Genomic DNA, 27,396 nt, shown 5'->3' with positions numbered 1-27,396 from the left:
ATAAACCTAATATCATTTTGACTGATGGTTTTTCAAACCTTATTGGCTTTGAGATTACATCATTCTGAAGTAGTACCATGTGCAATTTCATGCAATTTGACATTGAAATCAAGTCAAGTTTCTTAACCTTTGTCCCAAAGCTGACCAAAGGTAATACTCTGCCATTTCTATTCATACACTCTCAACAGTTGGTGTGTAGCAGAGAGGATCGAGAGACTGACTTGTAACCTTACGCTCATGAGTTCAAATCCCCATTCAGCCTATTGTTGTTGGCCAAACATGAAGTTGTTTTGCTCTCTTGTTGTCCAATTCTTGACCTTCTACATTGCACATTTTTATAATATTTTGCCATTTTGCGGAGGAACCCGCAACGCTGCTTGCAGCTATATTTAGGGTTCCTCCGTCAGGAGGACCCTATTGTAATTGTTGGTATTATTATAATTAGGGGCCAAGCACGAGTAACGATTTTGACAAAGAGGATGCCAAAGCAGACATGAGGCCTTGACTCTGTGACGGTTTACCGTATGGAGTCGAAACTTTGGAAATGTCATCACGAGCATGTAATCTAATCATCTTCTTACCACAATAACCTTGATATGTCAAAATATGACTGAATTACAGCTGTTTATACTTGGGTCAAATCTGACAAAGCTCGCCACGGGAGAAACGGCTTCCTTTTTTTTATAAAGTAACCGAACACAGCATTTTCCAGCAGCGAGAATAGCTCACTGGGATAAGACAGCTGCTTTTTTCGTAGGATCGAATCCAGCCACAGACGTCAAGCATGTTGTGACACTGGATTATCTGTTTGGCGAAGCCAGGTATGCCACAGCAGCTGTCTCGCAGTACAATCATAATGGTAACGATAACGTTTCATTGTCAGGGGATTTATAGTCAAGAAGAAGGGGAGTTATTGTGCTTTGTAGATATAACGCTGCAATAATGTAGCCAGCGCATTTTGTCTCAAAATGACATTAATGTTTTTTATGAAATGTTTTGCTTTGCTGCTTTAGCTACTGAATTTCCATATCGAATGATGCTTGGCCCCTTTGATTGCTGCTTGCAGCTATATTTATTAGGGTTCCTCCGTTAGGAGGAACATATTTTAATTGTTGGTATTATTAGGTTCCTCCGGTAGGAGGGAACCTATTGTTATTGTTGGTATTCTTCTTATTATTTTTCTTCTCCTTGCGCCCCAATATCTCAAAAAGTCCCTGGTCATAAATTTTCTAATTTGGCACATTGATACTACATCCAAGTGGGTACCCCCACACCAAATATGGGCCACATCGGACCATAGGGGGCGCCACAGGCCATGCCCAAAAGTCACATTTTCAAAGTGATGGCATTTCCACCCCATTGCTCCAATTCTTCTGAAACTTGGTGTGCATGCCTCATTTTTCATGAGGAACAAAAAAGCCTCAAGGACCCATAAGGTCCGCCATGATGAATTTGTACTGTGATAATTTGGGAAAACCTTAAAAATTCCTCTTCTCTTGAACCAAAGGTGAAATTGACTTGCACAATTTCATGCAATTTCACCTTGAAATGTCAACCGTTTCTTAACCTTTATCCCAAAGCTGACCAAAGCTAATACTCTGCCCTTTCTATTCATACAATCTCAACAGTTGGTGTGTAGCAGAGAGGATAGAGTGACTGACTTGTAACCTTATGCTCATGAGTTCAAATCCCCATTCAGCTTGTTGTTGGCCAAACATGAAGTAGTTTTGCTCTTTTGTTGTCCAACTCTCGATCTTCTAAAGTGTACATGTTTATAATATTTTGCGGAGGAACCCGCATCGCTGCTTGCAGCTATATTTATTATTATAATTGTAATTTATCTCGAACACATTGGTAAAAAGTTTTGAAATTTGGCATATTGATACAACATGCCACAACTACGGCCCAAACACAGACTGGCCCACATCAGACCATAGGGGGCGCCACAGGCGACGCCCAAATGTCCACTTTTCAGAGTGGTTGCATTTCCACCCCATTGCTCCAATTCTTCTGAAACTTGGTGTGCATGACTCTTTTTCATGAGGAACAAAAAAGCCTCAAGGACCCATAAGGTCCACGATAATGGATTTTCCTGTACAGTGATAATTTGGGAAAACATTAAAAATTCCTCTTCTCTTGAACCAAAGGTCTGATTGACTTGGAATTTGGTACACATATGTATCATTGACGTACTGAAAAATGTTACTTAAGGCAATTGAATCAAGTACAAAATGGCTGAAAGGGGTGGATTTATGTAAATTTCCACATTAACTCAATATGTTTGTGTCGCTAAATCAAATGTCATTTTCAATGATGGTTTCTCAAACCTAATAGGCTTTAAGGTGACATTACTCTGACGTACCGTACACAATTTCACCTTGGTATGTCAAAATATGATTGAATTAGAGCTGTTTCAACTTTCGCTTACCACAGGAGAAACAGCTTACTTTTTTTATACAGTAACTGAACATAAAAATATGCAACATTGAGATTAGCTCACTGGGCTGGGACGGCTACCTGAAAAGTATAAGGTCGTAGGTTCGAATCCAGCCACACTGAGTCTGTCTTAAATTTGAATATATGTTTAGTTAAACAGGATGACATCGTTCTGAAGTACCATGCGCAATTTCACCTTGATATGTCAAAAGATCATTGAATTACAACTGTTTTAACTTGGGCCGAATCGAACAATCCATGCTGCAGGAGAAAAGGCTTCCTTTTTTGATACAGAAACTGACCAGAATTTCTCAGCCTTGCAGGTAGCTCAATGGGTTGAAACGTTGTACTGCAAAGCATGAGGTCACAGGTTTGAATCCAAGCACTGTCTTTTGGCCTGGAATAATTTTGATTACTTGTTTAGTTAAACTGGCAGACATCATTCTGAAATACCATGCACAATTTCATGCAATTTAACCTTGAAATGTCAACCGTTTCTTAACCTTTGTCCCAAAGCTGACAAAAAACTAATACTCATATCACGCAGTCGGAGCACTGCTAGATAATCAACGTCAGATCCCTTGGGTACCCAGCATGCAGTGCGGCATGTCCAAAAACGCGGAGACTTGAAAATAGTTTGGTTACAACAGCCTTGCGAGGGATTTCATTTGTTGTGTTCGTTCAATTAGATGTTTGTAATGTTATTGTTGGTTAGTTAATATAATCTTGTTGGTCACCCTGATTGTGTATTTTGTGTAGTTTAATAGGACCAGAGTCGGCTGCCAAACCGTTACAGGTTATTCTTGGAAAGAGCTGAATATGAACGATGCCCTAGCCCAGTTTTCCACATGACTTTAGTTAGTTGTGCTTTGACTGAGAGTCTGGAATTGTTTTTGGCCAAACATGAAGTCGTTTTGCTCTCTTGTTGTCCAAGTCTCGATCTTCTACAGTGTACATGTTTAAAATATTTAGCCATTTTGCGGAGGAACCCGCATCGCTGCTTGCAGCTATATTTGTATGTGTTTTTCATGGCAACACTATTAATAGAATGATCTAATGCGTTCAGTGAAACTCATAATTGTTCTGATTTTCAACTGAAAGAATTTGGCTAGTGGAAATTCTGACTGGTTGGTAACTTTAGAAAGTTACCAGCCACATTGGCTGGTGATCAAAAAAGTTCATTTAGAACCCTGGTTATAAGAGTGTTATAACCCCCTAAAGTGTTTGTTGTTTTGTTCTAAAACCGACTATAGGCTGCTTCAAAATATACGCTGTATGACCACTACAAAACTGTCAAATCAGGATACAGGCCACGGCTTTATTTTTGAAAAATACGGTACTCTTTTTACCAACTTTTCCGTACTGTCCTCATGGAGAGAAAAGCCAGTGAGACTAGGCTATAAAAAGAGTTTGGGTATTTGAGAAGGGACGTGGATATGTACCAGGGTGGGTGTGGCGATGGTGTCATTGAGGTGTGGCAAGGCAGGGTTTTGGCATATCCTGGCCATAAGGCGGAGCAGCAGCTGGAGCTTGTGCCGGTTTTCCGGGGGCAGTAGAAGGCAGCACACCTGGAGAGCATCCAACGCCATCTCACGCTGCTGAAGCAGGCCTGGGAAGGGGGCAAAACAGAAACAGTCTGAGTAAAAAACACATACACACTCAAACACTAACTGTAGGCTCATACACAGTCACACACAAATAAAGACACAAGCTCACAAACATTGTCAGTGCACTGACAGTAACCCCTTTATTCCAATAACATGTAGTATCAGTGTTTTCCATTCATAGTTTTTTTTTGTGGTGGCCTGCCACATAAAAAAAATTGGCAATCGTTTTTACTGTTTAATATGTATAGCAAAAATATATTTCATTGTAGATTTGCGCACAGCCCCTTCTTGCCCCGCTCGCAGTCTCTCTCTCTCACTACGAATGACCCGTCTTTGAATAGCCCCTTTTCTCTGTGCACACACTGAATCAATGTGCGGGATGAACGGCGTTTTCCCTCAGAAAAGACGGCCGGAGAATCAATCCAGAGTTTACTAACGGTTAGGCCCAATCCCAATGTCCACCCTCACAGACTCACAGACTTTGGGGCACGTTCTCGCTAAGTCTGTGAGGGCTGTCCCACTGTAAAATCATCAAGTGCGCGAGGGCTCTTCCGCAGATATTTTGAGCCCTTTATGCCTGGAACACACTGGCGCCGCATGTTTTTTAAATTCAAATATACCAAATAACATGGTGTCCTTTATCATCTTCTAGACAAATTAGCATGGAAGCGCCTGGAAGCACAGCCTTTTTCCTTTCAGCGCCCATGTTATCAAATTGGACTGGCCTCACAGGATGCGAAGCGCCGCGCTCGGCTCGCGCTCTGTAGCAATTGTTTTTGTTCGGCAATCGGTCAGTGTTTTTGTATGATATTATTTTTATGTTACTAAAATTGTATTACGTTAGTTGGAGGCTATAGTCTATAGCTATCACTCCAAAAAACTATATCCGATAAATTCTCAAAATTTTAACATAAACAAAAACTGATTGATGATTGCGTTGACTGTCAAGCCAACATATTGGTCAGTTGTTTGTACACAGTGTGTTTAAGAGCAAGATAGACGAGCTGGCATACACTCAAACAAAAGAGACACCAAAACCTTATATCACAAACCAGCTGAGAAATTTTGGAAGATTGATGATGCAAAATTAATAATCAAAGTTGAGTAGCATAGGCCTACATGGAGTTGTATGACCCACAGCACTATAGCTTATTTTATAAAGACAAGCAGGGCTAGCCCTAGCGTTTTAGGGGCCCTAAAACAAAAATAGTCTATGGGGCCCTTTTGATTGCCAACTTTAGTTTTTGGGGGGGCCCCGAACCAATCACGGGGCCCGAAACAAATATTTCGTTTGTTTATTGGGTTGGGCCGGCCCTGAAGACTAGCCTACGGCAAAAGAGACAAATGTTGCCACATTACATTGGGATGCTGTTGCGATGGCTGTTGGAGCAGCAAGTTTCCTAAATAAACCTTATGCAATGTTTATGTCAGCTTTCAATGTTAAAAAGGAAAGCTCAGAGAAGGTGAAAGGCTGCCGAGAAATGCGCGTCTAGCGTGAACAGCCTCGCGCCATTCGTAGCCGATCATGGCCCTTCAGGGCGCTTCGCAGCCAGTGTGTTCCAGGCATTATGTTGAGATGATGTTGTGACGGCTGTTGGAATAACAAGTTGCCAAAATATAGCCTATCCCATGTTTATGTACAATGTCAGCTTTACCTGTGAAAAAGGAAAGCTCAGACAAGGTGAAAGGCTTGGTGACCGACGCAGAAAAATGTCTAATTTGAACAGCCGATTGTGGCGCTTCCGGCGCTTCATTCATCAAATATAACAATTTGACTCCAACATGATATTTCTATTACATAAAACTCCCAAAATTTTTATCAAATTACCGCAAAAACTATTTGCTTGCGCCTTCTGTGTGCTCGCATTGTTGAGCTCCCTAATGTTGACAACGTCTGGCCTACCATCACAAAAATAATCTAATTCTGTGGGAAACACTGAGTATACATTTTATCATGCAACACTCACTGAGTATGTTGACAAAAACTTCGTAGAGGTGAAAGGTCAACAGCGGCTCCTTTAGTCTCTGGAAGTACTCGGCCACGGTCCTCAAGACATCTCTCTCGAAGCCCGGGTACATGGGCTGTATAGACTCACCCTCATTCTGCCCTGGGGGGGGGGGGGGGGAGGCGCGGACGGAGAAATATTCAAATATGTAAGGACATAAATAATGTATTTTTGCCATGATAAACAGTAGTGGATGATGCCTAGCCTAGGACCAGATTAATCTACAAACTCATGCTTTATTTGCTATGGCAGATGGGTCTGGCCACCTTCACATTCAAACAGATATCCCCCAAACCAGAATCTGGATGGACCAATCACCACCGTTTATTTGAAATGGGGCTAGGTTTACAGTGTGCACTACAGTGTCGTTGAGCATTTTCGAACACAACCAAAATGAAGTTTTGTTGCTTTTATGTTGACTGTTTATTGTTGTTATTTGTTCGTTGGGCCATTCATACTCACAGTTGGAAAGGCATTTCATAGCTGACAGAACCCAATAGGGCATGTCGTCTGGCAATGCAGAAAGAGGGAAAAAGAGAGTTTAATACAAAAGTTCATATGCAAGCAAGTACAGTAAGTAACCAATTAAAGTAATATATTGCAGTCTCATTTATAAAACCTGCTATATATTTCATAGTGTATTGCTGGCAACAATGGAAAGCAAAGTTATGCTTCCACAAAAAAGTGGCCATTTATAATCATGGCATACAAAACTAATCCTAATCTTGATTAATATGAACACGTTTTATCCACCTCTTCAACACCCACAAATCAGGATAATACGAACCTAAATCAAGGCACAAATAGCCTTAATTCACTAAACAGTCAACACACTTATATATTTGTATACACATGGTTTATAAATCAGGCCCTGGTAGTTACCTGCTTTGTTTTTCAGGATGACTTTTCCCGTCAGGTTGACACTGGACACATTGTGATTGATGTGCTTGGCATTTACATATCTTCCGTCCAGCACTCCGTCCATTGACTTCAAACCCAGCACTCTCTGCAAACTGCCACAAAGGTTGTTATAAAACAGCTGGCAAAAAATCGGTATGGAGTATGACCAGGAGTACTAACATCAGGACACTGAAAGGGTACACAGGGAAGCATGAGAGGGAGGGAGGGAGGGAGTGCAGGTGGGGTTACGAAGATACAGACTGTGCTATAGTCATTGACTTCCAGATATGGTCCATTTGTTTGGGTGTGATTTCTCTCCTGCGTATGAGTTTGCACTCGGGCACTTCCCCAATGGCAATGCTGTGCCTCTTGTTCCAGGACTCAGAGTTCTGATTGATAACAACACAAATAAACAGTTTTATGCCCCCCACATTTGTCACACTTTTACTCTAGTACACTTGTCTGTAATATATTCAAAACTGAGAATTTAGAGACCAGGGCTACTCTAACCAGCGCCTGAGGCTTTCTGAGTAGGTTCTCCTGCTGAGGGAGCTCCTCATCATCCCAGTGGATCAGCCGGGGCACGTCATTGAGCTCTGTCACTGGGAGTCTCTGGGGCACAGGTTTCAGGGGCGATAGTGGAGGGAATCTATTGGACAGGAGGAAGACAATGCTTACTATGAGTGTTTTCAAAATGCAGCCACTTTATTGATCCTAGGCTATATGAAGGAAATACAAGATTGCATTCAGATATCTGAAGAGAACATCACCTGTAGAGTTGGCCACTGTCCTCAAAGTCTTCATTCCCATAGCGGCCCTTGATGTCTTCGATAATGTGATTCTTCAGGAACTTTCTCAGAAGCTGTAGGGTCTGGTATCGAGTCACCGTTGGCCCAAAGTTATGGTTACGCCGCAGCATCTCATGCAGCCAATCAATGGCCTCGGAGCCTGTGAAGCTGGTGTCATAGATACGGAAGTGTGCCCAGTGTCTTCTCAATGGCATGCCGCCACGGAAGAGCTTTATGGTTTCATTCCACTGCAAAGCAGATTTTTGTAAAGCATGTTGAAAACAGGAAGACTTGTGTTAAATATTTTCTTGTATCCTAGTGCTTTCTGTACTGTACCTAAGACTGTTTCTCAGCAATCAACATGTCAATATATTTTGCCCACTTTGTCCCACTTCAGGACAAGCTCTCCCAACTGAACGTGCCTGATTCCACCTGCAGGTGGATCACAGACTTTCTGTCTTACAGGAAGCAGTGCGTTAAGCTGGGAACACAAGTCTCTGACTCCCGCTCCATCAGCACCGGATCACCTCAGGGCTGCGTTCTTTCTCCTCTGCTCTTCCCCCTGTACACCAACAGCTGCACCTCCAGTCATCCGTCCGTCAAACTCCTGAAGTTTGCGGACGACACCACCCTTATTGTGCTCATCTCTGGTGGAGACGAGTCTGATTATAGGTGGGAAGCGGCCAACCGTGTGACCTGGTGCAGCCAGAACAACCTAGAGCTCAATGCTCTCAAGACAGTGGAGATGGTTGTGGACTTCAAGAAGAACACAGCCCCACTCACCCCATCACCCTGAGTGACTCCCCAGTCAACACTGTGGAGTTCTTCCGCTTCCTGGGCACTATGCTCTCCCAGGACCTCAAGTGGGAACTGAACATCGGCTCCCTCATCAAGAAAGCACAACAGAGGATGTACTTCCTTCGGAAGCTGAAGAAATTCAACCTGCCAAAGACGACGATGGTGCACTTCTACTCAGCCATCATTGAGTCCATCCTCACCTCCTCCATCACAGTCTGGTACGCTGCTGCCACTGCCAAGGACAAGAGCAGGCTGCAGCGTATCATCCGCACTGCTGAGAAGATGATTGGCTGCAATCTGCCTTCCCTCGAGGACAGGTCTGCACACCTCGAGGACCCTGAGGCGAGCGAGGAAGATTGTGGCTGACTCCTCCCACCCTGGACACTCCCTGTTTCAGTCACTCCCCTCCGGCAGAAGGCTGCGGTCCATCAGGACCAATACTTCACGCCACAAAAACAGTTTTTTCCCTTCCGCTGTTGGCCTCTTCAACAAGGCCAAAGGTCCACACTGACTTTAATGACTACTTAAAACACATTACATTTAAACAATTGTATCTTGTACATTTGTATTTTTTATAATATTTGTATTTTTATATTGTAAGTGGTAACTTATATTTGATTTTATGACAAATTATATTTTTATTTTATTGTACATTTTATTCTAATTCCACTTAGTACTGTTAGTTTATGTACCCTATGTACCCTTAGTATAGATAGTCCACATATTTAAATTTTAGGTTCCTATATGTTTATTGTATGCACCTTCCTGCCAAAGTAAATTCCTTGTCTGTGCAAACTTTCTGTGCTAACTTTCAATCATTCTGATTAAAATAAAGTAAAATAAATCAACAAAGATGATTCAGAGTTTTGGTTTTGTAATGAAGGATATCATTTGTCTAGCACTTCAAATGACATCGAGCCTTGAACAGAGGACTCAGTGAAAACCTACTTAGTTGAGCATTATCACTTAATACTTATGAAATATTTTATAATGGCTTCTTTGTCCTTAACATAAAGTATTTGTCCTGCATTTGTCCAGCAATAATGCACCCATAGCAAAGAGCATTCCGGGACTATGCCACTCGAGCGAACACAGATCTGTGTTTTGCTCATGCAGAATTCGGTTAAATAAAATCGGTAAAATAAACGTAATGAGTGGAACAAAAAATGAAGTAACGTGGCATTTTATTTTGTGTTAGTTTTAACTTGTCCAGTGAGGCAAGTACATTTCTCTTCCACTTGCCCTACAAAAAAAATCCACTTGTCCCGGACAAGCGGACAAGCCTTAATGCTGAGCCCTGCCGTATTTGTTTTTGATTGATTATATATTATGAGTTTTATACACATCCATTATGCAAGTACAATGTATTGTGACAATAACATTTGATTAGGTAATAATCAACAAATAATCGTGATAATTAATCGTGATCTCAATATTGATCAAAATAATCGTGATTATCATTTTGGCCTTAATCATGCAGCCCTAACACCTGTAATCTGAAACCCCAGGACAAGGGACCAATAATGTGAGGGTGCATAATGTAATGTATCTGTGACCAACTGTATTGTACCAATAGCAAAAAATGACACAAATAATAGGCAGAAAATACAGTATAAAAGGGACTGTCTGGAGATAAACGGACAGTCTGCTCTTCGGAGCTCACTCACTGTTTTACCCTGTGTTGGAATAAACCTTTGCATCAGACTCTGAGTTCCAGTGCCTCTGTTTTGGACTTAGTTTATTTTTCATCTGTTGGGACTTACAATAATTTTCACTTGTTGGAACTTAGCCTGATTTTTGACGGGTTTGGACTTAGAATAATTTAGAACTTTTGTACTTAGTTTATTTTTGACTTGTTCGGACGTAGGATTTTCTTCACTTCGAGACTCTGATTTATTTTCACTATACACACTTTTCACTATAAATTATCCACAACACTTGTTCCTAGCTCCGAAACTCATGCATGCTTGCAACTAGCTGTATACGTTATACTTTGCGACAACCAGTCGCGAGCTTGTGAGCTGGAGCTAAGGCATTGCAGAAAACTGTCAGATTATAGTACAAGTCCGATCAAGAAGCAGATAGCCTACATGTGAACTTTACGAAAATCAATACTATTAGTAGGCTACTGTAGTATTATACGTGCAGGGCCTATACGTTGTTCTTTTTGCTTTGTGTTTATAGTTTAACTGCTTATGTATTTTGTCAGATAAATAAACTGTAAACCTGAATATCTGGCTCCATCGTTGTTCCAGCTTTACAAAGCAAGCTAAATTAAGCCTTTACCTTTGTTATTATTATAATGATGATGAGTGTTGTTTACTATACTAGCTTATTGTTAATGCAACAATAACATTTTTTGGCACTAGCCCCACCGGGCCAGTGGGTTTGAAACTTACTGGCCCTGAGACAATTTTTACTGGCCCCCCCCCTCAAAGTTGTAATTTATCATTGTTACAACAAAACCAAAGACTTGTAAGTTGTGTTATTCTGTTAACATGTTTAACCATTTATTAAACACATCCTGGATATAAAAAAAACAAAAATTAAATAAAATTTCTAGTGATAATAAAAAGGTAATAGTCGACAAAAAAATTGACGAGACGTGATCTCTTCCCTGCTGACAGTCATCTCTCTGCACAACTGAAACCTCTGGTTCCTCAGTGCTAATATATAAAAGCTTCCATAGCATTTCATAAGTATGATACAATGTACCCAAGTCAACACTATTCTTCCGCTGCAGTTCAATAGCCTGGGGAAACGAGGCGAACGGCTGGCCCGTCTTAATTACGTGATATGCCATTGTTACAAGTCGTGCAATAACACGTTGGGCGTCTACATTAAAATTCCTGACCAGCATAGTCAACGGCCTGGAAGATGGATTGTCAACCATCCGCTTAGCTGTCACGCAAACCAGGTGCTGTCTGCTACTGCTAGCATGGCTGGTCAGGTATTGTTTTCGAAAATTGTCGGTGCCACTGTAAAATTAAAAAATATCCACTTTTGTCTGCTTTAGACGGGAACATACGACAAACGACACAATGCATCTTCGTTCCATAAAAAAGTTGCTTCCGTTTGAGCTCGTAGCTCTGCTTTGCTGCCGTCTTCACTTTATTGTCTCGCGCCAGTCTTGCGCCAGTTGTTAAAAAATTTATTGAGATTAGAGAATTACAATTTGACAACCACTCGTCACTCCTCAACTCTTCATTTGCCAACTGTGCGCCCCACGATCTGCAAAGTTATTTATGCATTTAGCAGATAGCAAAACATATGAAGGATGTTAACTTTTACAATTGTAATTTTTTTTCAATCAATTTGCAGTGGCCCAATCGGGCCAGTGAGTTGCTAGTTTAACTGTCCCGACGTTACTTTTTAATGGCCCCGGTCTATCGTTATTGTCGAGCCCTGGTTAATGCCATCGTTGTGGTGTTAACTGACTTAAAGTTCTAACAATATAACGACTATAACAGGAGACCATCAGACATGATTTATTCATCTTTGTCTTTGCCTCAGAATAACATGTCAACAATATATAATGACACCGTAACATGCCACGATATTATAACTAATTATATTAGTCTATAATTACGTTTGTTGTGCCATGAGCATAATAGCGTTCATTACAAAATGGTTAATCTGCTTTAAAATAACTGAAATTAACTCTACAAACAACCGTCATGCATGTCGTCCCTGTAAAACGTGCTACAATAAAGGCAGGCAGCTGTAGATGATCAAATACTTTCTCCTTGTTCTCATTCAGCTCAGGTAAATCAGCGATTTGCTGATGCTCCCTTTTGTGCTCGTTCATTGTTCGTATCCGCGAGCAACTTTTCTTGACATAAGCAAATATATAGGCTAGGGCTGCACGATTAAGGCGCAAAATGATAATCACGATTATTTTGATCAATATTGAGATCACAATTAATTATCACGATTATTTGTTGATTATAACCTAATCAAATGTTATTGTCAAAATACATTGTACTTGCATAATGGATGTGTATAAAACTCATAATATATAATCAATAAAAAACAAATACGGCAGGGCTCAGCATTAAGGCTTGTCCGCTTGTCCGGGACAAGTGGATTTTTTTGTAGGGCAAGTGGAAAAGAAATGTACTTGCCCCACTGGACAAGTTAAAACTCACACAAAATAAAATGCCACGTTACTTCATCTTTTGTTCCACTCATTACGTTTATTTTACCGATTTTATTTAACCGAATTCTGCATGAGCAAAACACAGATCTGTGTTCGCTCGAGTGATATAGTCCCAAGATCTCCACAGACCTTGCAGCTAATTTAATGCTCAACAAATGAACGGGGGCTTATTACTTGAAAGAGGAATTATTTACTGTGTCGTCTCAGTTACACTAGGGCTTTGGTAAACTGTGCCAAGCTCAAATAGGCTAATGGCTAGTAGAACATAACATTTCAGAATAATTTCAGTAAATCAAGCAGCGCTGCAAGACCAGGTTAAAAGTTATGCAGCTAGCAAACGTTAGCTAGCATCGCTAACGACATTGGCTAACTCAACTTCGGTAGGCTATCCTCTGTATTTGCAAGCTATCTAAACTTGTATTTGCAAGCTATCTAAACTTATACTGTATCTAAAATAAGGCTTTAGGGATTAGCGAAGGCAGGTCACATGTAGTTTTTTTTTGTTTTCTTTGTTAAGATAGCAGCCTTATGGCCGACTTCTATCTGTTGCGGAATTTTCCTCACGTTACTCTGTCTGTAACCGACTACATCTAGAAATTGAGCTGTATGGTGCAGGGAACAACTCTGACTGGCTCATGGAGGCACGTGAACAGACATTAGGTGTATTCGACTCCACGCAGCGCCGCAGCCGGCTGCAGCCTGCAGATTGGAGAAAGAGTTTACCATAGCCCAATACATTGACACATTTTCCGACTTAAGGAGCCGTTTATAACTCCTCCCCGACAGCAAGCGGCAACTCTCGCTGGTCGTTTCATGCAGCCACAGCCGATGTCGAATGCACCTATTGGTTTACGGAGCGCTAGATTGGCTTTGCAAAAAAAAGCTTTTATACGGAGCGTTCTATGAACGGAATGACTCATTTTAAATATCACTCGATCACGCGAATTTGATCGTGGGAAGCCGAAATCGTGATCGTGATTAAAATTCGATTAATCGTGCAGCCCTAAAATAGGCTGCTAGTTTACCCATTTCGGATTGGTTTCAATCTTAGCAAAAATCATTCTATGAAAAAGCTAGTAGTATAAGCCAGGTTTGAGAATTGAACAAATTGGGGGAGATAGATTTAGATAATGTTGACTGGAGTTAATAGAATAAAAACAACCAGACGAGTCGGATAGAAAATCGGAAATGCAATACCACCTACATCCACCGGGGCTGTTGCCTCAATCCGAGAGTCGAGGGGTGGGGGGTTGTGAAGGATTAGATTTTCCAGACCGCACACGTTTTTTTTTTAAATAAAATTATTTTATAAAACCAATAAATGTTCAGTTGATCGGCGAAATGCGGCGAAGCCCACTTCATAAAATTTCAATGTCACTCTAGACGCAAGCTTTTAACAAAACGACTGGCAACGAAAATCAGAAATGTTACCTTTACAGGTGAAGAGCGTAGGTTTGCGTAGGGTCCATAGGGACTAGACACAACCAAAGTTTGGGAAAGATATAATTGTCCCCATCAATATTTTGTTAATTTGCGAATAAAAATAATTGGCACATATTTGCAAAACTCATTTGTATTATTATCTTTACTATATTTGTTGCCCAGAAAAGTGAAAAATACATTTCCAAGTTAACAAATGCGCCCTTGAGCCTGCGAGACAAGACAATGTCATTTAATTGACTGAAGTGGCCGGCAGAGTCAGAAACACTGCATGAATCGTGACTTGCAGAAAGAGAGCTGGCAGTACGCCAGGAAATAATAATAACTACTTACTAACCGAGAATGAGGTCATGCCGGGAAATATCAAACTGAGGCTCTGTATCGACCTCGGGAAATATCAAACCGTATCGGCAAAGCCGAGGTTTGATATTTCCCGGCATGACCGAACGGTCGAGGTTAGTAAGTAGTTTGTTATATGGCATTTTTAGCTTCTTTTCATTTTGTAAACGAAAATAAATGGTACCTCTAGGTTAATTGTAGCTAGCTCTCAAGTCTTCTCACGCTGTGTTTCATGTGTTGCCTAGCAACTCATTACTTTTGATAGAAAGCGGACAACATGGTTCTGCTAAAATGGCTTTAATTTCAACACAAAATAACGACACAAGTGATTAAAAGAGTCTAGTCTTCATCCTCACTTTCGATGACAAATCTTTTCAGCATCCTCTGGATAGTACAACTCAGCAGCTGACTCGTTGCTCATTTCGAAGATGACGTCAGAGGGCAATACGGAGCCGTATTGACCGCTGAGGAGGGCAATACGCGTCTGGCATGACTCCCCATTAGCTCGTACCGTCGTTGCCACATAATAAAGCCTCATATTAGTATTTCGTTTGGTCTCAGCATTTATATTTTTGACCTTTGTGTGCTTTATAGATAGGAAAATGTCACCCAAAAAGAAGAGAGATATCAGAAGTTTTTTCACCACCCAGAGAGTAGCCTAAGTAGCTAGCAAGAAGGTCGTTGTTAGTTAGCTCATAGGAAAACTACACACAGTGCAAACCTGCTGGCCTTACATCGACACCCATTCTACAATGGAAACATGTTTGAAAGTTGTTAGTTTAGTGGAGCATGTAACTTTTGCTTGTATTCAATCTATCCCTAGCGTCTGCAATATTTCAACCAGTGTGTTAGCAGCAGCTTGTCTTGTTGAAGCCAGAAGGATAAAGGATTAGGGCTAGTTTAGCCTAGTACCCATGGTCGTCGTCGCATTGTAACTTGGGGGGGGTCACGTCCCCCCCAGTTAAAAATAAAAAGTTGTTTGGACCCCCGCACTTTTGCGATCAAAATACTAGTGCATGAATGGTCTACTAGTAGAGCGATCTTTCCATTGCTTCACAATCAAATCCGTTCCACTTTATCAGTAGGGAGAATACCCATAGCAATAGAATTCCACTCCACGTTTCCGAGACAAACTGCATCACGCAGATCAGATTCAACTCACATACTCTTCAGGGTTTTTCCTGCATAGAGAACATTTGGCGCGCGCCAAAGCTGTTTTCCCGAGCGCCAATGACAAATGAGCGCCAAAGGCAAAAAAAAGTCCAATGAAGAAAATAAGAAAAAAAGCTGTGTTCATCACGCGTGCAATGCATGTAAGCGAATATGTTCTCAATAGTATGTTTCAAGTAGGCTACAGCCAAACCCTCGTTCTGTTTTGATCATTAGTAATCGAGTTGATAAGCATGTCTTCTTGTCTGATCTGTGAGGTGCGCAAATGGACAGAGTGGCCACTAAACTGTCGTTCCGCTGCGAGGGCAAGCCCGACGTGCACGAATACACCTGTACAAATGCAAATGAAATTTCCACTAAAAATGCTGACAAAAGTTTGATTTACGATTTCCAACGCAGCCTCCATTGGTATTCTTAACCTGGAATGATAATATATAGTGCAGTGTTTCCTCTATGGCAAAATTTCTGCCGCCACGGTATCAGAAGTCAGGCTGTACAACATTTTAGAAATCACGCGTGCAATGCATGTCGGCCAATATGTTCTCAATAGTATGTTTCAAGTAGGCTACAGCCAAACCCTCGTTCTGATTTGATCAATAGTAATCGAGTTGATAAGCGTGTCTTCTTGTCTGATCAATACGCAACTGTGAGGTGCGCGAATGGACAGAGTGGCCACTAAACTGTCGTTCCGCTGCGACGTGCACGAATACACCTGTACAAATGCAAATGAAATTTCCACTCAAAATGCTGACAAAAGTTTGATTTACGATTTCCAACGCAGCCTCCATTGGTATTCTTAACCTAGAATGATCATATATTGTGCAGTGTTTCTTCTATGGCTAAAGTTCTGCCGCCACGGTATCAGAAATCAGGCTGTACAAAATTTTTGGCAGTCTATCAGCAGTGATTGTTAGAGTACATGTCGGAGAATTGCACGGACACGCGCTTCACACCGCAGTTGAGATTGTGTGTGTGCGTCCTTGAGAACTGTAAGGGTGCTTTCACACCTACCGTTTGCTTGGTCCGAATCAGGGGATGAGTTGCTACTTTGTTGCATTTTTTATTAGGTCCGGTTAATGTTCACACGGTCCCGTTTTAAGCGAACCAACGTTTGAAAAAACAGACATAAAAAAAAAATGACACACGGTCATACAGGTTGTTAATCTATTGGACAGAAAATGTGTGAGGGAAAATCACTTCCTTGTCACGAACAACAATGGACTACAGCGATCGCAATACTATCTTTAATCGTTATGATTTGGTGTTGCACGACCACATTTTTGGGGTTGCTTGTTGGTCTTTTACTCAGGACTATATCCAGGTTATCAAACCATGGGAACTATATGTTTTCGTCTGACGAGCTACCACTTTTCCATAGAACATCACGCACTTTTAGCTGTCTACGTTTTTAACTTTCAAACAACATTGGTCCACTGTGCAATGATGACGCTTTATTTCAGTATATCACTAAATAATTTAAATAGCCTAACTCGCTACTCTAATGTGTCTCCACAAGTATCTCTGCAATATGATCATCAGCCCATATTTGCTGTTCCTTCACTTCATCATTCACCCACGTTTTCCCTCAACTCATTTCACTGCTAATGAGTGGCACGGCTGTCTCCGCCAAGTGTAAATTCCTCTTTCAACCCACAATACACTACATTTTGGTTTGCTTCCTGGAATAGGTCAAAATTACGTTCAGACCTAAAGCGAACCGAACCATGATTCACTTGGAACCGGACCGAGTCCCATCTTTTTAGGGGGACCATGGTTCGGTTATTTGATCCGCACTAGAGTTCGAATGCGTGTACTCACCTCTCCAAACGAACCGTACTCTGAGAAAACGGGCCATGGTCCCATTGAACCGGACCGAACATGTCAGGTGTGAAAGCACCCTTATTGTACAAGTCTATAGTTCTTGCAAATTTAAATCAAGTTAACTGGTGATTATTGTTGTTTGTATTCTTCCCCTGCTAGCTAAATTGCACATGTCTGTTGATTCAATAGCGATTGCTGCTCTTGCTCAGCTTTGTATTTTAGGTGCCTTATTATCCTGAAGTAGTTTTAATGAATGAAAAGTGGGTTTATTGTTAATATATGCTTCAGAATGCTTAGCCTATCAATATCAAATGAAGCAAGCCGTGTACATGCTTCAGAGTGGCCTACCTTAATCAATAGGCTAGGCTAATGACCTTTTACAATAAGTTATGTCAATTATTAATTGGCAGCATTTATGCCATTTAGAACATACTTTGAGTGTATGGTGTCTTTAAGTAGCCTAACTTTCTTGCTTTAGGGGAAGTAGGACGAACATATGTGACACCTGGGAATAAATACATTGATTAGAAAAAATAAGAAAAAAAAGAATATATATATATATATATATTTTTTTTTTGGGGGGGGGGGGGGGAGCACTGAAGACCCATTTTGACCCAGGAAAAACCCTGCTCTTTGATCGACGCATCGCGCTTGCAGCTAGCACTTGACTGACATGACTGTTCCACAGACGAGATGGACATAAGGAGGTTTTTTGGTTGAGGAAGAGGAAAGTAAGTCAGAGTTGCCCAAGCACCCTTATGAGACATTCTCTGACTATAATAGCATTAGTTAGCGTTAAGTCACAAAGATCCTTCTGCAAACATTAGGATTATAGCTAGCTAGATAAGCAAGCGTTTTACCTACATCCAGCACTCGGCAATAGCATACTTTATTTACCCATTACAAGTGGAACAGCATTTGTTGATTTCTTAATCTGGGTCTGAAATATGTTGTGCTTTTGGCCGTGTTTCAGGCAGAAAGAGATGACAAGGATGTTTTTTCCAAATAGCTACAAAATAAATAGCTGGTGTTTTTTTTATTGCCGTAACAACCGTGAGCTAATCTGGAGTTAACCTTAGCTAACATGCTAGTTTTTCTAACGACTGGGGAAAAAAGGAAGAAAAACCCTTTATTTCAGAATTGACCGTTCCCCAGGCCACGCCCCCTTAGTTATTGTTGCTACGTCCGACACAATTCCCGGAACTGTCAACCCAAAAGCCATGGCGGGTACGGGGATAAGCGTGACAGCTGTCAGTGTGAGTGAGGATTTTTTGAGTAATACCTCTGCGATATCTCCCAGATCCAGGCAGAAGGGACTGCAATATGCAGTTGAAGGATATATTCAAAATATTAAAGTTAGCAACGAAGGGGAAACAACAAAAATCGAAGCCAAAGCATACAGGTCTCAAGTAGCCTTGTCTGGCCAGGCATTTGAACAGCAAGCACAGGGTTGGGATACTCAGGAATAGGTCGCCCACTCACAAAATTCTACGAAGATTAAAATAAAATAAGTTTATAATGGCTTGTTGGGATGTTTTATTCAACATTGATACAGTATTTTAAAGCTCCTGCCAACTTGCTGGCGTTCGTTGGCTAGCTCAGCTTTACAGACGTTAACATTTTGATTTTAACATTAACAAATTTGTTGGAGTCACTAGTTATGCACTAGTAGTGGTAATAATACTAGTTTACATGAACCATAACTGTTTGGGGATGTTCTCTCAACTAACATCTTAGATATCGTTCGCTAGCAGCTTAATACTAGCTAGCTACCTTGGAGCAGACATATGCTATATGTTTGGTGATGTTCTCTAAATTAAGTTGGGAGTGGGGTCTCCCACACCCGCCGGCACCTTCCCTCTTGAGTCTTCGGCTTTGTAAATGGAAAAAAAAAATCACACCTCCCTCTAAACTTTTGGGATATCTAGTGTAAGATCGACACGTCCCATAGGCACACCGTTTAACCATGTTGCTTCCGAGTCAAAGCTTGACGGACCTTCTTCTCTTAGTAGCGGTTGCTAAGGTACGATTGAACGAGGGCCGTTCTAGGGAGGAATTTCGGGAACGGTCAATTGTCTTCCAAACTTAACAAGGTTGCTCAACTTGTAATTTGGGCAATTCGTAGCATTTCATTACATGTTACATGTTACATTACATGTAAAATCAAGGTAAAACTGATTCAACCATTAAAACCATATATCCTCTGAAAGCTTATACCCTCAGGATGTTATATAATGAGACAAGAGACACGTCCTTCTCTCCATATTAGTATACTGCCCATGCATAATAAATTCGGTATTGATAAATGGAGTATATGGCTGATACTTTTTTGGGCTGTGCCATTTAGGGAAACGGATTCAACCACCTAACCCATGTATTTTCTGAAAGCTTACATCCTAAGGATGTGAACCGTGTAAAAGACTACAGGTTTGAACACACATCTGACCATTTCTGAACAGTCCAGTCATGCTTTAGGGAGATGCACATTTTTTATGTAGCCTACATAATTATTAGGCTTCTAAACTTATACCAATTGTGAATTTGATACGCTGATAACATGAATTACATCTCAGAAATCTTCATATGAACAATCTACATTAAGCTTACGTCAATTATTAATATGAAAGAATGCTCAATGCATCTCCATGTCTCCTGATATAGCCTAGGTGGTTGAGATTGAGAGTGAGTCAGAGGTAGCATGCAGGGGCAGTGGAGACAGCTCTGTTGCTGAGGTGAGTGCTGAAAGGTGACAGGTAGTTGAAGATGTCCCATTGCTTATTGGGAAGTTTAGTTTTCAAAATATTTAAATGTCCAGCCCCTCAGTACATGTATAACAACTATGGTAGTAATAGTTGTGGTAAATGCACCAGACTGCGGGAAATTGCATTTACATCTTTAAAAGAATTCTGGGGGACAAACCCCCAGAACCCCAGCAAAATGTGTGTCCCCCACTTTCAAAAAGCTGCTGACGCCCCCTAGTACCAGCAGGTTAACAACTCAAAGGTGTTATTAACTGGTAATAAGTAGGCCTATACGATCCCTTGGATAGTAATATGCCTATCCCTTTAATCTCGACCAATGTCAGCAGTCAACTAAGCATGGTTAGCGTCTGTATTAAATTGATGAATTACTGTGCAGGAAAAACAGCACCCTGAAGATACAGATGCAGAGCAGGTTGGTGATGAATCAGCATCAGGGGTTAAGGTGAGAAGTTGAATTGTCCATTTTGGTAAGTATTGCATTAAATTGCAGTTTTATAACGGATGTTTAGACAATGTTACCCATGAATGTTATCATTCACACTTATACTTGTAGATAGTAAAAAGGTGCTATAAATTGGGATGCCCAAAAGTATGCATCATATAATATTTCATTGCTCATAAGTCCAGTAGAGATTTTGTAGGCCTAGTACAGCTCTATAAAACCGGAACCAATTACCTACGTATAAAAAAAAAAAGTGTCCCTACCAAAGCTGAGACCAAACCTACGCCCTTGTTACAAGTACCCAAAAAAAGGGGCAATTTTACATTTAAACACAAATGGCTTGATGAAATTGTTCAAACGGACATAAGCGATGGTCCAGGTAGGCTGATGAAGCTTTCTGATATATTTAGCTACGAAGAAGCAAACAGAGTTCTTTGCAAACTTTGCTCAGAGTACTGAGGTTTGCGCTCAGACAGATTTCTATTTGCTCTGAGCGGAATTTTTTTTTGAGGGAACATTGCTCACATAATAAATAAATGTGGCATTGAGGAATAAAAGTCCCATTAAATAAATAAATGTTGTCTTTACAAAAACGTTATTTTGAAATAAATGAATGTATTTATTTAATGATGTCGGTAAATGCATTCAGCTATATAATTATATAATGCTATATTTATTGCCATCTTTTTTTGATTTCAGAATTTTTTTCATAGCCGTATTTATGTATTTATTTACCTATTTATTTATTTAATTTTGACTAACTCGGCGTTCCATAAGTGTCGTAGTGGTGAACTAGCCAGTGATAGAAAATTAATGTAAAATCTATATGATTTAGGCCGAAAATGACCTTCCCCTATTTGAAAGACTAGCAGCCGCCTGCGCTTATTCAAACTCATGTCGTTGCGCTTATTGAGAACTTTGATCGCTATTTCAACAGAGAGGTATGCCATTCTGAATGATCCCTTCGAATTTGAGTGTCCTGAAGCTTTGCTTGAGTTGACGCAGAATTGAGTCCTGCCAAAGAAACCGAGTTGTTGCAGCTCAGCAGCGATCGCACTGACGTTATGGATCTGTGACTTTATCACTCTGGATAAGCATATAGTCAGAATATCCTGTCCTCAGTAGGGCCAGTATTTCTATCCTTATTCCTTTCACTACCACGTACATGTGCAAATTGGGATTTTCTGTGCTCACAAAAATGAAGACAAAGCACAGAAACAGCAGAAATGCTGCGCCTGATATGAGTGTTGCGCTCTCCTCCTGCACCACGGATTGAAACGCACTACAAAAACGCGGACAGGCCCACCTATCCCATTAGCGATGTTGAAATGGTACAACATGTTTTGTATAATTTGTAATGTTTTTGTAATTATTACATATTTTGTTCCAATATTTCTGGTTTAATTGAATGTTGAAAATAAGAAGAAATGGGCTATATTTTTTTTTATAGCCTACATTTAATGTCCAATTAGGCACTTATTGGATACCTTCTTTAAATAATGCTGGTTTAATTGTTCAGCAAGAAGTGACCACTCAGTCTGAGTGGTCACTTCTTATTATTGTTCAATAATAGTCAAATCCACCTTAATTTTGTGATTTACGAATAATGTCTATTGGCTTGGGTCGCAAAGGCTTGTGACTTTTAAACAATGGGTCCCAGAAAAAATGTTTGGGAAAAACAATGCTCTATCACCTCACTCTGCAGCTGCTAGGGGTGTGCGACACTGCAGAATGTGGTATAGATCCGATACCAAGGAGTAAATACAGGGCCAGTATTGCCAACAGTGCCGCCGCCCCCATAACGCGCACTACGCGCTTCGCGTAGGGCACCAAGTCCTGAGGGGGCACCAAAAATGTGCCAACTGAAAAATCATCATAGTTATTATAATTATAATGCCGATATTATTTCAGTAGGCCTATATAAATATTACGCACCTTTTAGGCATGTTTATCACAAAACAGGCAAAATAAGAGATATATTTAATTGCTCAAAAAACGTTACGATGGTGCCCACCCCAACAAAAAAACAAATACACACTCAACTTTCCAAGCTCGCCGTGGGTGCCCTTTTCTATCTCAGTGGCCTGACGAACTTTGACAGTAGGCTAGGTAAACTTTTCGAAAATGGCCTCAAAAAGACAACAGGAGTAAGGGGCAGAAAAAGAAATCAACTGCAAGATGATGCCCGTGCATCACTTTCAAGTAAGTCCATGTTTAATTATTGTTAAATACGGGAAATATGCTGCTAACTTATAGTTAGCCTATGCATACACCTCAAACTAGCTGACGTTATTGCTAATTTTAGCACACTCAAATATGTTAGGTGCAAACTAAATTTAGATTTTACTGTTAAACAATATCTATGCATTTGAAATAACTGACGCCAGCTAGATGTTACTTTACTGTACATTCTATGATGCTTTTATATTCGATTTATCAAATAGTTTTTAAATGAGTAATAAAGGTGGAGAGCTCCTTGGCTGCATGCTTTCAGTTTTAAATGTTTATAATTAATTTGGAAAACCATGCTAAGAAACGTAAGGGTGGGGCTAAAAAATTAAGAGACAAAAATACATCATGCACTCAAATAAAGGCCCCAAAATTTCGCTTGCACGCATTGCGCGCTCGCATTAACTCCGTAACCAGCATCATATCAAACACAGAATGTGGATGCATTGACAGGGCAGCTGTGGAATTATGCGTAGGGCACCAAAATGGCTAGCGGCGGCACTGATTGCCAATACCAATACTTTTAGCTTAGAAAAGCAGTTTATCTACTTTTGTGTCGGGGAAAGCAATGCCTCATAGTTGATTAAGTGAATGCATCATCAATATGAACATTTGAATGAAAATTTAAAATGTCATGATCATTCAATGATTTTTCCTTTAATTAATTGTTCATGATTATGATCATAATAAAACACAGGAAAACGAGTTTTGTCAAAAATATTGTTAATGTGTGCTGCTGAGTCGTGTTACTGCACGTACAGGCCTGCAACAACTCGACCAAGCAGGGGAGGGACAAAGTGAGTTTGAGTGAAGTTAGACAGTGTTTGCATAACCACTATGATGTAAAGGGGGTTGTGTACTCAATGTAGAATTAGGCCGAATCCCAATACTCCCCCTTACCCCTTCCCCTTAGTTTTGCGTGTTCCCGTGAGAGCTAGTGGTATCCCAATAATCTTTTTGAGCTAGGGGTAAGTCTAAGGCCGAATCCCAATACTTCCCCTTACCCCTAGCCCTTAGTTTACCCCTAGCCCATGGCCCTCGAAACTGAGGGGTATGGGCAACATATAGCTAAGAAATGGGACACCACTTGGTTACAGCAGTGGTTCCCAACCCTGGTCCTCGGGACCCCCTGTCCTGCATGTATTAGATGTTTCCCTGCTCCAACACACCTGATTCAAATAAATGGTCGTTAACAGGCTTCTGCAGAGCTGGATAACGACCCAGTCATTTGAATCAGGTGTGTAGGAGCAGGGAAACATCTAAAACATGCAGGACAGGGGGTCCCGAGGACCAGGGTTGGGAACCACTGGGTTACAGGTACGTCATCTAGCACGTATCGATATCTCCAAAGCAAGTAGTGTTATGCACTGATATTAAACGAAATTTGCTGCTAATGGAGTTTACTTAAAACTGTAGACATGCTAGTCAAAGAAATGCGGGACTGTTGTGCAATTCAGCACTGTAACATTAGTGTACCAACCTAGCGATTTTTAGAAACGTTTCAAGTAGGAAAATGGTTGCAAATATATATGTTCAGGACTGTGTATAACACAAAACAAGACTGTCATAATTGTTTTATCAATTAATTAAGCCGAATATATTACATTTATTGGACTCTCTGGATGATCTGGCCGCCATTGTTGCCAGTCGAACAGTATTCACATGGCCCTAGGTTTCAAGTAATCTCCCGATCTTACTTGGTTTTAAGGGGTGTATACCCCTTAGTTTTAGCCCTACCCCTGGCTCAAAAAGAGTATTGGGACACCACTAGCTCTCACGGGAACGCGCAAAACTATGGGGAAGGGGTAAGGGGGAGTATTGGGATTCGGCCTAAGTATCGACCTTTTTGCCCACCCCTATGCTGTACCATCTCGCCGAGGATCGTGAACACATTTTCATTGATCTCTGTGTCAGTTAGGGCTAATATCATTGCTATCATTTCAGCGAAGCTCTCAATATGATGTAAAAAAAAAGTGAATCGGCAGTTGCCTCCATCTCTTCAGCTACCGCCAACATTTCGACCACTGTAGCATGTCCATAACATTGATATATTTTGTGTCTCATTTAATATGTCATTTACATATTTTGTATGTCAATTAGGCATTACATTATATAATTATTCATTTATTTAAGCTTTGTGTTAAAGTATTTATTTAGTTAGTTTTGGCCCCTATAATCTTCCATAATAAGGAAACAGTAAATAGCAGTAATCTAAGAAGACTCAAGGGGTATGGTTTAGGTAGGTTGTGTATGTGTCAGTGAGATGGTGAGATACTGTATGGATGGAGAACCCATCAGACGTCCTTGCATACTCCTTTGTAACTGCAGTTGGGAATACGCTGTGTCACAATTTCATGGGTGTTTCTGTTCATTCATTACAATAACCACATGAGTATCAGAATCAGATTTACCGTCCAGTACTGCAAATAGGCCCTCTCCCGCATCTCGAAAACAGGCTCGTTGACTGGACATACAGTTGCAAACTAGTCTAACAAGGTTAGCTAGGAACTGTAGCTAGGTAGCCTAGTTTTGTATTGTCCTCTACGTTTGATAACTACGCTGAGTAGTACTCTATAACATTGCTGATTTGTTCTGATCCGAGTTTTCGGTTGGGAAAAATCAAAGCTATCTAGCTTGTTAGCAAAACACTATGTCCCACAACTAGGCCTACTAGTCTACACAGTAGAAACGCAGTACTCGCAACAGCGCTAGCTCTAGTAGTCTAGTATGTTCAACCCAAAGTCGACTGCCAGGAGATACGGTACTCACCAGTTTCGTTGCCCTGTATGGACCCGGCCCAATCACTTTGCCCTCCATTCCAGAGTTTAAATTTCACAGTTTAACATTCATAGGCGAAATACTTTGCCGTTTTGATTTAAACCTTAGGTTTAACTTGGGCTTACAAACTGCATTCTTTGCTGGCTCACAAACTTCAAATCTTGAGGGTAAGATTTGAACAATGTCATTGGCTGAAAGACTTGCCACGTGACTTTTGGAGACAACTTTTGTACAAGCAGTTGAAGAGACATGGGTAACAAAATTCGACCTTCATTATTAATTGTATTCCATTGTGGTTACAAACATTTCACCTGACACTAGCTTAAAAAAAAATTGTATTCACGTTTCTCTATCAGGAGATGGCCAATATTCGACACAATTTGAAATAACGTTCAAGACCAATTATGCAAATTTGACCAAAACTTAAACCCACGCAAAGATTAATGCAAATAATTGATTACAACATAAACATTTATTACAACATAAATGTGGTAGTCTTAAGTAAAATACACAGTATTTGTTAGACTGACGTAACATTTCAGCTTTTTCCACATCTGGTGTTCTCATTCACCATGGGCACATGAAACCAGCTCCTTAAGAACATTGGGCCTCATTCACCAATATCTTCCTAAGTTATTTCTTAAATTTGTTCTTAAGAAAGTTCCAAAGAAAAATCTACGTGTGATTCATGAAGCGTTCTTAAACAGCAGAATTGTTCGCAGGTGTGTTCTATCTTAGAATGATGAATCCCAATATTTCGTAAGTTGAAAACTCTCGCAGTTCGGTAAAGTTGACATGACATTCACACATTCAAACTTCCGGGATCAATAACTAATAATAATCATATCGAAATGTTATTAAATCACAAATAACACATATTTCGTACAACAAGCTACAAAGTAATTTCCATCAAAACGAGCCGTCCTGCAACCTGAAGAAATAACATTGGTCTCTACGAGCAGCCGGCAGTAAGACGAGCGCTTAGGGATCGTCTACAAACTACAACAGCGAAAACAGATACAAAAAAATATTTATTAATTTAATGTTTAAATAAGGTAGTTTTTCCAAACTTACCTCAATTATAATTTGTCTCCTGCTGGTTGTACTACAGCACTTACTTTTAAAAAAAAAGCATTAACCTCATTTATGGGAATATTTTTTTGCCCAAAACGTTTAATAGCTTAATCATTAAACACAGTTGTGTCTTTAAACTTTCCTCACACATAAATAGTCTTCTGTTGGTGGTACTACAGCACTTACTTTTCAAAAATAGGCATAAATATAATTTTGGGGAATATATTTTGCCCAAAACGTTTAATAGCTTAATCATTAAACACAGTTGTGTCTTTAAACTTTCCTCACACATAAATAGTCTTCTATTGGTGGTACTACAGCACTTACTTTTCAAAAATAGGCATAATCCTATTTTGGGGGAATATTTTTTGCCAAAAACGTTTAATAGCTTAATCATTAAACACAGTTGTGTCTTTAAACTTTCCTCACACACAAGTAGTCTTCTATTGGTGGTACTACATTACTTACTTTTCAAAAATAGGCATAATCCTATTTTTGGAGAATATTTTTTGCCCAAAACGTTTAATAGTTTATTCATTAAATACAGTTGTGTCTTTGAACTTTCCTCACACATCAATAGTCTTATGTTGGTTGTACTACAGCACTTACTTTTCAAAAATAGGCATAATCCTATTTTTGGGGAATAT

General features: G+C 40.3%; 1 protein-coding gene across 4 annotated transcripts in view; it reads right to left on the bottom strand.

Annotated features, from left to right (window-relative positions):
* Positions 1-25,853, bottom strand: part of LOC146220747 (DEP domain-containing protein 1B-like) — a 54,944-nt gene extending 29,091 nt beyond the window's left edge. For 3 of the 4 annotated variants that reach the window (XR_014750867.1, XM_084693489.1, XM_084693490.1), the window contains exons 1-8: positions 25,667-25,853; positions 7,720-7,985; positions 7,460-7,598; positions 7,211-7,338; positions 6,932-7,062; positions 6,512-6,559; positions 6,011-6,151; positions 3,879-4,045 (exon numbers count right to left, since the gene is read on the bottom strand). Coding sequence is in view for 3 of the 4 variants with exons in the window: in XM_084693489.1 (XP_084549615.1) it covers positions 3,879-4,045; positions 6,011-6,151; positions 6,512-6,559; positions 6,932-7,062; positions 7,211-7,338; positions 7,460-7,598; positions 7,720-7,985; positions 25,667-25,714 (1,068 nt within the window). In the remaining variant the exon portion in view is untranslated. The remainder of the gene's footprint in view (positions 1-3,878; positions 4,046-6,010; positions 6,152-6,511; positions 6,560-6,931; positions 7,063-7,210; positions 7,339-7,459; positions 7,599-7,719; positions 7,986-25,666) is intronic. The other variant, XM_084693491.1, reaches the window with a different exon arrangement.
* Positions 25,854-27,396: the final 1,543 nt, after the last annotated feature.

This window comes from Hypomesus nipponensis, chromosome 27 (genome assembly GCF_054491055.1).
Source record: "Hypomesus nipponensis isolate SF chromosome 27, ASM5449105v1, whole genome shotgun sequence".
Taxonomy (NCBI): Eukaryota; Metazoa; Chordata; class Actinopteri; order Osmeriformes; family Osmeridae; genus Hypomesus; species Hypomesus nipponensis.
The sequence above is the reverse complement of the archived record's forward strand: the minus strand, read 5'-3'. Positions and strand labels throughout refer to the sequence as shown.